General features: G+C 33.0%; 1 protein-coding gene across 1 annotated transcript in view; it reads left to right on the top strand.

Moving 5' to 3' along the window:
• The window catches only part of LOC111684290 (potassium voltage-gated channel protein eag), a gene marked incomplete at its 5' end in the record, with an annotated part of 34831 nt that extends 23907 nt beyond the window's left edge, over nt 1–10924 (top strand). The window contains 4 exons of the mRNA XM_046945946.1: nt 1967–2311; nt 2374–2819; nt 6052–6345; nt 9078–10924. Of these exons, the coding sequence (XP_046801902.1) occupies nt 1967–2311; nt 2374–2819; nt 6052–6345; nt 9078–10175 (2183 nt within the window). The remainder of the gene's footprint in view (nt 1–1966; nt 2312–2373; nt 2820–6051; nt 6346–9077) is intronic.
• Between the last annotated feature and the right edge of the window lie 644 nt (nt 10925–11568).

Genomic DNA, 11568 nt, shown 5'->3' with positions numbered 1-11568 from the left:
AACAGAACTAGAACAGAACTAGAACAGAACTAGAACAGAACTAGAACAGAACTAGAACAGAACTAGAACAGAACTAGAACAGAACTAAACAGAACTAGAACAGAACTAAACAGAACTAGAACAGAACTAGAATGGAACTGGAACAGGACTAGAACAGAACTAGAACAGAACTATAACAGTACTAGAACAGAACTAAAACAGAACTAGAACAGAACTAGAACAGAACTAGAACAGGACTAGAACAGAACTAGAACAGAACTAGAACAGAACTAGAACAGAACTAGAACAGAACTAGAACAGAACTAGAACAGAACTAAACTGAACTAAACTGAACTAGAACAGAACTAAACAGAACTAGAACAGAACTAGAACAGAACTAGAATGGAACTAGAACAGGACTAGAACAGAACTAGAACAGAAGTAAAACAGAACTAGAACAGAACTATAACAGTTCTAGAACAGAACTGAAACAGAACTAGAACAGGACTAGAACAGAACTAGAGCAGAATGAAAGAAAACTAGAACACAGAACTAGAACAAGACTAGAACAGAACTAGAACTAAAACTAGTAGAACTAGAACAAAACTGGTAGAAGTAGAACAGAACTAGTAGAATTAGAACTAGAGCAGATCTAGACAAAACTGGAACAGAACTAGAACAGAAGTAGAACAGAACTAGAACAGAACTAGAACAGAACTAGAACAGAACTAGAACAGAACTAGAACTAGAACAGAACTAGAACAGAACTAGAACAGAACTAGAACAGAACTAAAACAGAACTAGAACAGAACTAGAAGAGAACTAGAAGAGAAATAGAACAGAACTAGAACAGAACTAAACAGACCTAGAACAGAACTAAAACAGAACTAGAACAGACCTAGAACAGAACTAGAACAGAACTAGAACAGAACTAGAACAGAACTAGAACAGAACTAGAACAGAACTAAAACAGAACTAGAACAGAACTAGAACAGAACTAGAACAGAACTAAAACAGAACTAGAACAGAACTAGAACAGAACTAGAACAGAACTAGAACAGAACTAGAACAGAACTAGAACAGAACTAGAACAGAACTAGAACAGAACTAGAACAGAACTAGAACAGAACTAGAACAGAACTAGAACAGAACTAGAACAGAACTAGAACAGAACTAGAACAGAACTAGAACAGAACTAGAACAGAACTAGAACAGAACTAGAACAGAACTAGAACAGAACTAGAACAGAACTAGAACAGAACTAGATCAGAACTAGATCAGAACTAGATCAGAACTACATCAGAACTAGAACAGAACTAGATCAGAACTAGAACAGAACCAGAACAGAACTAGAACAGAACTAGAACTAACTTGAACTGAACTAGAACTGAACTAAAACTGAACTAGAACTGAACCAAAACTGAACTAGAACTGAACTAGAACTGAACTAGAACTGAGCTAGAACTGAACTAGAACTGAACTAGAACTGAACTAGAACTGAACTAGAACTGAACTAGAACTGAACTAGAACTAAACTAGAACTGAACTAGAACTAAACTAGAAATGAGCTAAAACTGAACTACATGTAAACCAAATGTGAATAAGGACTTGACTTGTAATGAGCTGTTTTAAAATCGTTCGAGAATTTAATTAATATTTAGTAGTATACTTAATTAGATAGGTATATGAAACAGATTTTAAGATTATAGTAATAGATGCCTTGAATATTACTATTTCTCCTCTTCCTATTGCTGTTCTTTAGAAACTTTCCAACTAAAAAGAGACCATGACCTTGAACTGTTACCATAACAAAAAAACTGCGTGTCGTGTTTAAAAGTCAACAAACTAATATACAAATACTTTAATATTCTTTTTAAACTCAAACAATAAATCCTAAAATCCTCTAAAGATAACAACCATTAATAAAAACAATATTAAATTAAGTATATGAGTTTAATGACATTTTAATTTTTTTTGGAAACATCATCAACAAAAAAAAAAGAAATATCTTCAAACCAATCACAAGTAAAAAAAAAACTAGAAAGATCCAAAAAAAAACAACCAAAATTCATTTCACAGGTACTAAACTATTGTCCGAAAGATATGAAGGCTGATATATGTGTTCATCTAAATCGCAAAGTATTTAACGAGCATCCAGCATTTCGTCTTGCCTCGGATGGTTGTCTAAGAGCGCTGGCCATGCACTTTATGATGTCACACTCGGCACCGGGGGATTTACTCTATCATACGGGAGAAAGTATAGACAGTTTGTGTTTCATAGTGACGGGTTCTCTGGAAGTGATACAAGATGATGAAGTTGTGGCGATATTGGGTGAGTAGTAGAAAGGATTTATATATTTCTTAAGAGAAATTATTGATTTATTTTCCCTTTAGGCAAGGGAGACGTCTTTGGTGACCAATTCTGGAAGGATTCAGCCGTTGGCCAGAGTGCGGCCAATGTGCGTGCCCTTACCTATTGTGATTTGCATGCCATCAAACGTGATAAATTACTCGAAGTCCTCGACTTTTATTCGGCATTTGCCAACAGTTTTGCCCGCAATCTAGTGCTCACATACAATCTCAGGCATCGTTTGATTTTTCGCAAGGTGGCTGATGTGAAACGCGAAAAAGAATTGGCCGAAAGGCGTAAAAACGAGCCACAATTGCCTCAAAATCAAGATCATCTGGTGCGTAAAATCTTTTCCAAATTCCGACGTACTCCCCAGGTGACAACCGGCTCAAAAGAGGCCGTTTCCGGTCAAAGTGATGTCGAAAAAGGAGGCGGAGGCAGTGCTGGTGGTGGAGGTGGTTCTGATACCCTTGAAGCGGATCGTAATAAGGTGAGTTGTTGTAATTTATTTAGCTGTTCACTTAAGTTGTTGTAATTCGTTTTCGTGTGCGTGTGTTTTTTTGTTTTACCAAAACAAATGTTTAAACATTTTTGTGAATTTGTTAAATGTTTATAATGCGGTTAATTTTTGAGTTTATTTAATTTGGGTTTAGCTCTTTTATGTGTTCTCTAGTGGTTTTGCCAACAAGTAAAATTAAAAACTAATTAATTTTACAAAATAAATTTATAAAATATGTAAATGTTACTTGCTTTACAGGTTTGGTAATTAAATGTTTTATTATAATTATTATAATTTTATTTATTTCATTTAATATTTAATAAGTTTACTTGTGTGAGTTGGAGCAGAATAACAACAAAACTTGAACAGAACATGAAAAGAACTTAAACAACAGAACTAGAACAGAACTAGAACAGAACTACAACAAAACTACAACAAAACTAGAACAGAACTAGAACAGCACAAGAAAAGAACTAGAACATAACTAAAACAGCACTGGAACAGAACAAGAACAGAACTAGAACAGAACTAGAACAGAACTAGAACAGAACTAGAACAGAACTAGAACAGAACTAGAACAGAACTAGAACAGAACTAGAACAGAACTAGAACAGAACTAGAACAGAACTAGAACAGAACTAGAACAGAACTAGAACAGAACTAGAACAGAACTAGAACAGAACTAGAACAGAACTAAAACAGAACTAGAACAGAACTAGAACAGAATTAGAAAAGAACTAGAACTGAACTATAACAGAACTAGAACTGCACTAAAAGAGATCTAGAACATAACTAGAACAGAATTAGAAAAGAACTAGAACAGAACTAGAACAGCACAAGAAAAGAACTAGAACATAACTAAAACAGCACTGGAACAAAACAAGAACAGAACTAGAACAGAACTAGAACAGAACTAAAACAGAACTAGAACATAACTAGAACAGAACTAGAACAGAATTAGAAAAGAACTAGAAAAGAACTAGAACTGCACTTAAACAGATCTAGAACACAACTAGAATAGAACTAGAACAGAACTAGAACAGAACTAGAACAGAACTAGAACAGAACTAGAACAGAACTAGAACAGAACTAGAACAGAACTAGAACAGAACTAGAACAGAACTAGAACAGAACTAGAACAGAACTAGAACAGAACTAGAACAGAACTAGAACAGAACTAGAACTAGAACAGAACTAGAACAGAACTAGAACAGAACTAGAACAGAACTAGAACAGAACTAGAACAGAACTAGAACAGAACTAGAACAGAACTAGAACAGAACTAGAACAGAACTAGAACAGAACTAGAACAGAACTAGAACAGAACTAAAACAGAACTAGAACAGAACTAGAACAGAATTAGAAAAGAACTAGAACTGAACTATAACAGAACTAGAACTGCACTAAAAGAGATCTAGAACATAACTAGAACAGAATTAGAAAAGAACTAGAACAGAACTAGAACAGCACAAGAAAAGAACTAGAACATAACTAAAACAGCACTGGAACAAAACAAGAACAGAACTAGAACAGAACTAGAACAGAACTAAAACAGAACTAGAACATAACTAGAACAGAACTAGAACAGAATTAGAAAAGAACTAGAACTGCACTTAAACAGATCTAGAACACAACTAGAATAGAACTAGAACAGAACTAGAACAGAACTAGAACAGAACTAGAACAGAACTAGAACAGAACTAGAACAGAACTAGAACAGAACTAGAACAGAACTAGAACAGAACTAGAACAGAACTAGAACAGAACTAGAACAGAACTAGAACAGAACTAGAACAGAACTAGAACAGAACTAGAACAGAACTAGAACAGAACTAGAACAGAACTAGAACAGAACTAGAACAGAACTAGAACAGAATTAAAACAGAATTAGAACAGAACTAGAACTGATCTAGAACAGAACTAAAACAGAACTAGAACAGAACTAGAACAGAACTAGAACAGAACTAGAACAGAACTAGAACAGAACTAGAACAGAACTAGAACAGAACTAGAACAGAACTAGAACAGAACTAGAACAGAACTAGAACAGAACTAGAACAGAACTAGAACAGAACAGAACTAGAACAGAACTAGAACAGAACTAGAACACAACTAGAACAGAACTAGAACAGAACTAGAACAGAACTAGAACAGAACTAGAACAGAACTAGAACAGAACTAGAACAGAACTAGAACAGAACTAGAACAGAACTAGAAAAGAACTAGAACAGAACTAGAACAGAACTAGAACAGAACTCGAACAGAACTAGAACAGAACTAGAACAGAACTAGAACAGAACTAGAACAGAACTAGAACAGAACTAGAACATACTAGAACAGAACTAGAACAGAACTAGAACAGAACTAAAACAGAACTAGAACAGAGCTAGAACAGAACTAGAACAGAACTAGAACAGAACTAGAACAGAACTAGAACAGAACTAGAACAGAACTAGAACAGAACTAGAACAGAACTAGAACAGAACTAGAACAAAACTAGAACAGAACTAGAACAGAACTAGAACAGAACTAAAACAAAACTAGAACAGAACTAGAAAAGAACTATAACAGAACTAAACTAGAACTAGAACTGAACTGGAACTTAGTTCTCCAGCTCTCATTTTGTTTGTGTGTGTTTAATTATATATAATTTTTGTGGCATATTTTTAGGTGGTGTTAAACAAAATTTATATAAATTTTGTTAAATTATTGTTTTGAATATGTTATTTTCACAATTATGTATATTAATTAACTAATATAAATATTTAAACATAAATATACTTATGCTCGTTGTCTTGTCTCTTTTTTTCGTCTTTTTTTTTCTTTTAAAATGCTAAAAAAAACACTTAATAAATTAAACTAATTATAAAAAAATAAACATAATGCAAAAAAATTATAATTAACAAAATATTTAACAAAAACACTAAAATTCTTTAAAACAAATACACTCAAACATAAATGTTAAATGTGGCTAAAATTATATATCTGTGTGCATTGAAAATACATTTGAACTGCAAAATTATTGAAACACTTAAAAAAATATAATTCTAACATTTCCCTCCTAATTTTTTCCCCCAAAAACAACAAACACAAATTCCTTCAAAATCCCCCGATCGTCACTCAACTTGCATAATCATCAACCCTTATAATTGGCCTGTTCCAAAATGTGAATGTATTGTTATTGTTATTATGATTTTTTGATATGTGTGACAACCCTTTAAAGAAGTTACCTGCCAAATTAACATTAACCGAGGATTCCCGTATTTTAACCACCGCTGCCGCACCCACCCCATCACCCTCTCCATCACCATCATCTGGTCCACCATCTGCACGTAGTACACGTGCTAGCAAATGGGGACGCCTTTTGGGTAGTTCAAGTGTCGATTCAGCTAGCGATACTAGCGCCAAAGTAGCCGTTTCGAGAAGTTTGAGTGCCCGCGAAAGTCTGCGTGAAAGCACTGCCGCTCAAGCGAGGCAGAGTAGTACTTCGAGTAGTAATGGTGGACAAGGCAATAAAGTAATTGACTTTATATATATACTTATTTAAACATATATATTTCAACAACAACAAAAACAACAACATTTTTGTTTTTTCTTTTTTTAGAAATATTTTTAAGTTTTCTGTTTAATGTTTATTTGTTTAATGGAAATTTATTTTTTAAGTTTTATGTTTAGTTAAGTTTTGTTAACAAATTAAAGAAAATTTAAAAGGCTGTCATGTTATTTTTTTTTTTTTTTTGATGGGAACAGTTATTAATATTTTATTTTTTATTTTTTAGAAATTTCAAAAGATTTAAGCTTTTTTGCTAAAATTTTAAGTGGGAAGAGTTTTTGTATTAAATGAGAACAGTTTTATTTTGAAGAGAGAATTGCTTGTTTTCTAATTTATTAATTATTTTTTAATTAATTGTGTTCACTAACATTTTTAAACATTTTAAGCTTTTAAAGGCATATTTTAAGGTAGGAAGGGTTTTTCCTAACTGGGAAGAGTTTTATTTTGGTTTGGAAATTCTTAGTTTTTAATGTTTATTTCATTTCTAAATAAATTTGGGTAATTTGAGTCAGTTTAAGCCATATTTTAAAGTGGGAACAGTTTTTTTCTTAACTGGGAAGAGTTGAAAATTTCTTTAAAATGTTAGTTTTTCTTAGTATTATTATATGCTAAAGAGAGTTTTAAAGATTTTTGCTGTTTAAGCTGTATTTCCAAGTGGGAACAGTTTTTTTCTTAACTGGGAAGAGTTGAAATATTCTTTAAAATGTTAGTTTTTCTAAGTATTATTATATGCCAAAGAGTTTTTTTGAAATTTCTACAGTTTGAGCTGTATTTTCAAGTGGGAACAGTTTTTTTCTTAACTGGGAAGAGTTGAAATTATCTTTAAAATGTAAATATTTAAAATTTTAATTATATTCTAAGAAAATTTCTAAAAATTTAGACATTTAAAGGCATTTTTAAAGCTAGGAACTGTTTTGATTGTAATGGGAAGAGTTTTATTTTGTTATAGTTTTAAGCGTTTTTTCTTAAGTGTTTAGATTTTAATAAATATTTGATAAATTTTAAGGTTTTTTAAACAAAAATATCTAGTGGGAACAGTTTTTTCTTAAGTGAGAACAGTTTTATATTATGTTTAACTTTACATTTTTTAATAAGTATTTGTTTGCAATAAAAATATTGTAAAATGTTTGCAGTTTCAAGATGGGAACAGTTTTCTTGTTTATCAAGTGGGAACAGTTTCATTTTGTAAACAAATTCATGTTCAATTCGATTGTGACAATTATTTGAAAAATTTTTATCTCTAATAACAACATTTTAGAGATGGGAAGAGTTTACTATTTAAAAGCCTTTTAAATATCCTTTAAACTTTCACTTACACTCTGTTTTAAGTATTTTAGTCCTTAACTGTCTAAATATTTAGTTGTCTCCATTAATTTTTAGTTGAATTAGTTTTTTTATAAGAAATATCAAACTACCACAGTTTAAAAAAAATAAAAAAATAATAAAACATTTAACTTTTTCCCCCCTCTTTTGCCTGCCTTCCTGCATTAACAAAACAAAATTATTGGATTTGAAAAAAAAAACAAAAACATAATAAACAAACAAATATTAAACTTTAAATACTAATTAAAACTATTTTAAATATGTGGATTTTAAAACAAATAAACAAAACCAACAACGTATACAATATGGAATTGAACTTAAAACATGGATGTATGATTGATTGATAATGTGACTCGTAACATAAATATACACTCACCCTCTGTAACAACTACTCGCTCTCTCTATCTCTCTTTCATATTAATGTGACTTTGCAAATCTACAATATGGGAAACATGTGTTTGGATCTGAATGTGTTTGTTAAATCTCTTTAATTTTTGTTTTTCTCTATATTCTCTTTCTACTCTCTCTCTCTTCTCTCTTATTTTTATTTATGTCTCTTCTATTAACTTTACTTTAATTTGTGTACTTTAACACTTTTCCTTTCTTCCTTTATACTTTTTCTCTTATTTACCTTTCTCATCTGTTTACCTTCCTGCTCTCTTTTGCTTGGACGTCTCTTTTTTATATATTGTTTGAAATTCATAACATTACATAACAATAATCAATTTAATTTTACTAATTTTTCTTTATTCTCTTTTATTTACTCTCCTCTTGTGCTTAACTTATTTCGAATTCATGTTCTCTTTCGCTTGGACATCTCTTTTTATATATTTTTTGAAATCCATATCACTTCTTCGCAATTATCCATTTAATTTTAAATATTTTTCTTTGTCCCCTTTTATTTACTCTCCCCTTGTGCTTAACTTCTTAAAACATTATATTCTCTTTTGCTTGGACGTCTCTCTAATTAAAATATTATTTGAAATTTATAACTTCTAATTTTCTCATTACTTTTCGGCTCTCATTTTTCCCAAATTGACGTTTTCTCTCAATTTGCTTTTAATTTCCCTTTCATTCTCTTCCATTTATTTTGTTCTTTGTTTTTTAACTGTTGTCCTAATAACTTAACTCTCTTTTGTTCCTCTCTTTTAAACTATTTCGTTCTCTTCTGATCTATTTTAATTTATTTTACTCTTTCGTTTAAATTTTACTCTCTATTGAACCATCTGACTTGATCGTTCTTTGAATTTTTCTCTCTTCCTCCCAATCTCTTCTATTTCCTTATGTGTGTATGTGTGCTGGTATGGTTTATTGTTATCATATTCTTCTTCCCTCCTTTCCCCCCGGAAACGAAAAAATATGATTCTTTACAGGTTTTTCCAAAAGCTCCCAAACTGCAGGCCAGTCAAGCCACGTTGGCACGTCAAGACACCATCGATGAGGGCGGTGAAGTAGACTCATCACCACCCAGCCGTGATAGTCGTGTGGTAATCGAAGGCAGTAATGCTCCCGCCACCGTACTCACCGCTCTCTCTACTAAAGAACGCAATTTGGCCTTGGAACGTGAAAGACAAATCGAAATGGCTTCATCGCGTGCCACCACCTCTGATACCTATGATACGGGCCTAAGAGAACAACCACCCACATTAGCTCAACGAGATCTTATAGCCACCGTTTTAGATCTCAAAGTGGATGTACGTCTTGAACTGCAACGTATGCAACAGCGCATTGGACGCATCGAAGACTTACTCACCGAAGTGGTGAAACGTTTGCAACAAGACTCTTCGGGCCAGACAACACCGGCCGATGATAACATGTGTGTTTGTGGCTCGACAACGTTGACCTCAACGTCGGCGGCGGCGGCCAGTGGCAGCAGCTCAGGGGGCTTAGTTGGTAGACGCCCAACAGAAGGTGGGGCAACACATTCCACCGCTACCACACCAGCCGCCGATACTGTTATAACAATATCCACAGCTCCACCCACACCACCCATCGGTGGAGTTGGTGGTGCTGGTGTGGGTGCAACCGGTGCATCCGCTGCTCCAACGTCTACAGGTGCAGCTGCGACAGTAGCGGTCGGCCCTACCGCCACTACTGCAGCAGCAACTAGCTCATCCAACCTGCTGAATCCCGTGCAAATGGTCACGTCGACAACGGGAGGCAATGGTCTAGGGCCTCTAATGCTTAAAAAGCGGCGTTCGAAGAGCAGAAAAGCACCGGCGCCTCCCAAGCAGACCCATGCTCAAGCCGCTGCTACTAGTGCCGCTCTACAAAGTCCCGAACAGCAGCGTTTGCTAGAAGAGGAACTGCCCTCACCAAACACAGCACAAGCCACAACAGCGGTAGTAACAACAGCTGCTGCAGCAACAGGTGGTGCTTTAGTAACATCAACGGCCAGCACCACAGCAACTAGCTCAACAACCGGTGCTGGCAGCAGTGGCGGAGGACGCTCTAAGCGTGAGTTTCTCTAGCCCAAAATTTTAGTACGCCATCAGTCGGACAATAGCAGTTTTGAGCAATAATATTAAATTTATTTAATCATGAAAAGCAAAACCGTTATTAACAAACGAACATGTTTATTATAAAGAAATTAATGTTAAAGAAAAAGCTTTTTATTTTTATATAATTTAATGTAAATTTTTTTTATTAAAAAAATTAAACGCTTTAACTAAAATGGCGTACTTACTAAACAAAACTCACATACAATTTTCTTTTTTAACAAAGACTCCTTCCTGCTCATTGTTATTACATTTTCCCTTTCACTACTCCTTTTTTTTCTCTCTTAAATCGGTTATTGGCAAAAAGCTCTCTTGCTTCTCTTTTTTCAAGTTTGAACTTTAGTTAGCAGAGCTCTTTGCCAACAACTGTTTCTTTTCTTATATAAGAACATGAAAATTAATAAAATTATTATTAGATCTAGTAAAAAAGCATATTGCTTACGAATTTTTGCTAATAATTTAGATATAAAATAAATCCCTCCCATTTACACAACCCCTCTCTCCCCCACCACTCAAAAAACTCCTAAATCCTTAAGAAAATTTGTTATTAATTTTAAGTCATTACAGTTATAAATAGTTAAATAGTTTAAAAGTTAACCCCTTCCCCCTCTCCTAAAAAACCAACTACTTAATTATATTAAAAGCTATTATTATCTTTTTTTAAATAATTGTTATAAAATATTTATAAATTTTTAAAAAATACCGCCATTGCAAACCCAACAAAAAAACTAAACAAATTATGTGTGATAATTAGCAAAAAAAAACATAATTAAGAAAAATTTTAAATACTTATACCAAAGAAATATTTTGTTAAATTATTATTTTTAGGACGGATTGTTTTTTTTTTTTTTTTTTTGTTTAACATAAAAAAGAATAAAAACTAAGAAACATAAGATAAAAACTGGTAAAATCTTAAAAAACCTAAGAAAATCTTAACCAAAATTTCTTAAATTCACTAAAATTGTTCAATATCAAGACAAATGTATTGTTTTAGTTCATTTCTTCTTTAGTTATAGTTCTGTTCTTGTTAAGATCTATTTCTATTCTAGGTCTATTCAAATTCTGTTCTAAGTAGTTCAGTTAAATTTCAGTTCTAGTTCAGTTCTAGTTCTGGTCTAGTTCTGTTCTAGTTCTGTACTACTTCTGTTCTAGTTCAGCTCTAATTCATGTCTAGTTCAGTTCTAGTTCAGTTCTTGTTCAGTTCTAGTTCAGTTCTAGTTCAGTTCTAGTTCAGTTCTAGTTCAGTTCTAGTTCAGTTCTAGTTCAGTTCTAGTTCAGTTCAGTTCTAGTTCAGTTCTAGTTCAGTTCTAGTTCAGTTCTAGTTCATTTCTAGTTCATTTCTAGTTCAGTTATAGTTCAGTTATAG

This window comes from Lucilia cuprina, chromosome 3 (assembly GCF_022045245.1).
Source record: "Lucilia cuprina isolate Lc7/37 chromosome 3, ASM2204524v1, whole genome shotgun sequence".
NCBI lineage: Eukaryota > Metazoa > Arthropoda > Insecta > Diptera > Calliphoridae > Lucilia > Lucilia cuprina.
This window is presented reverse-complemented; position numbering and strand designations above follow the sequence as displayed.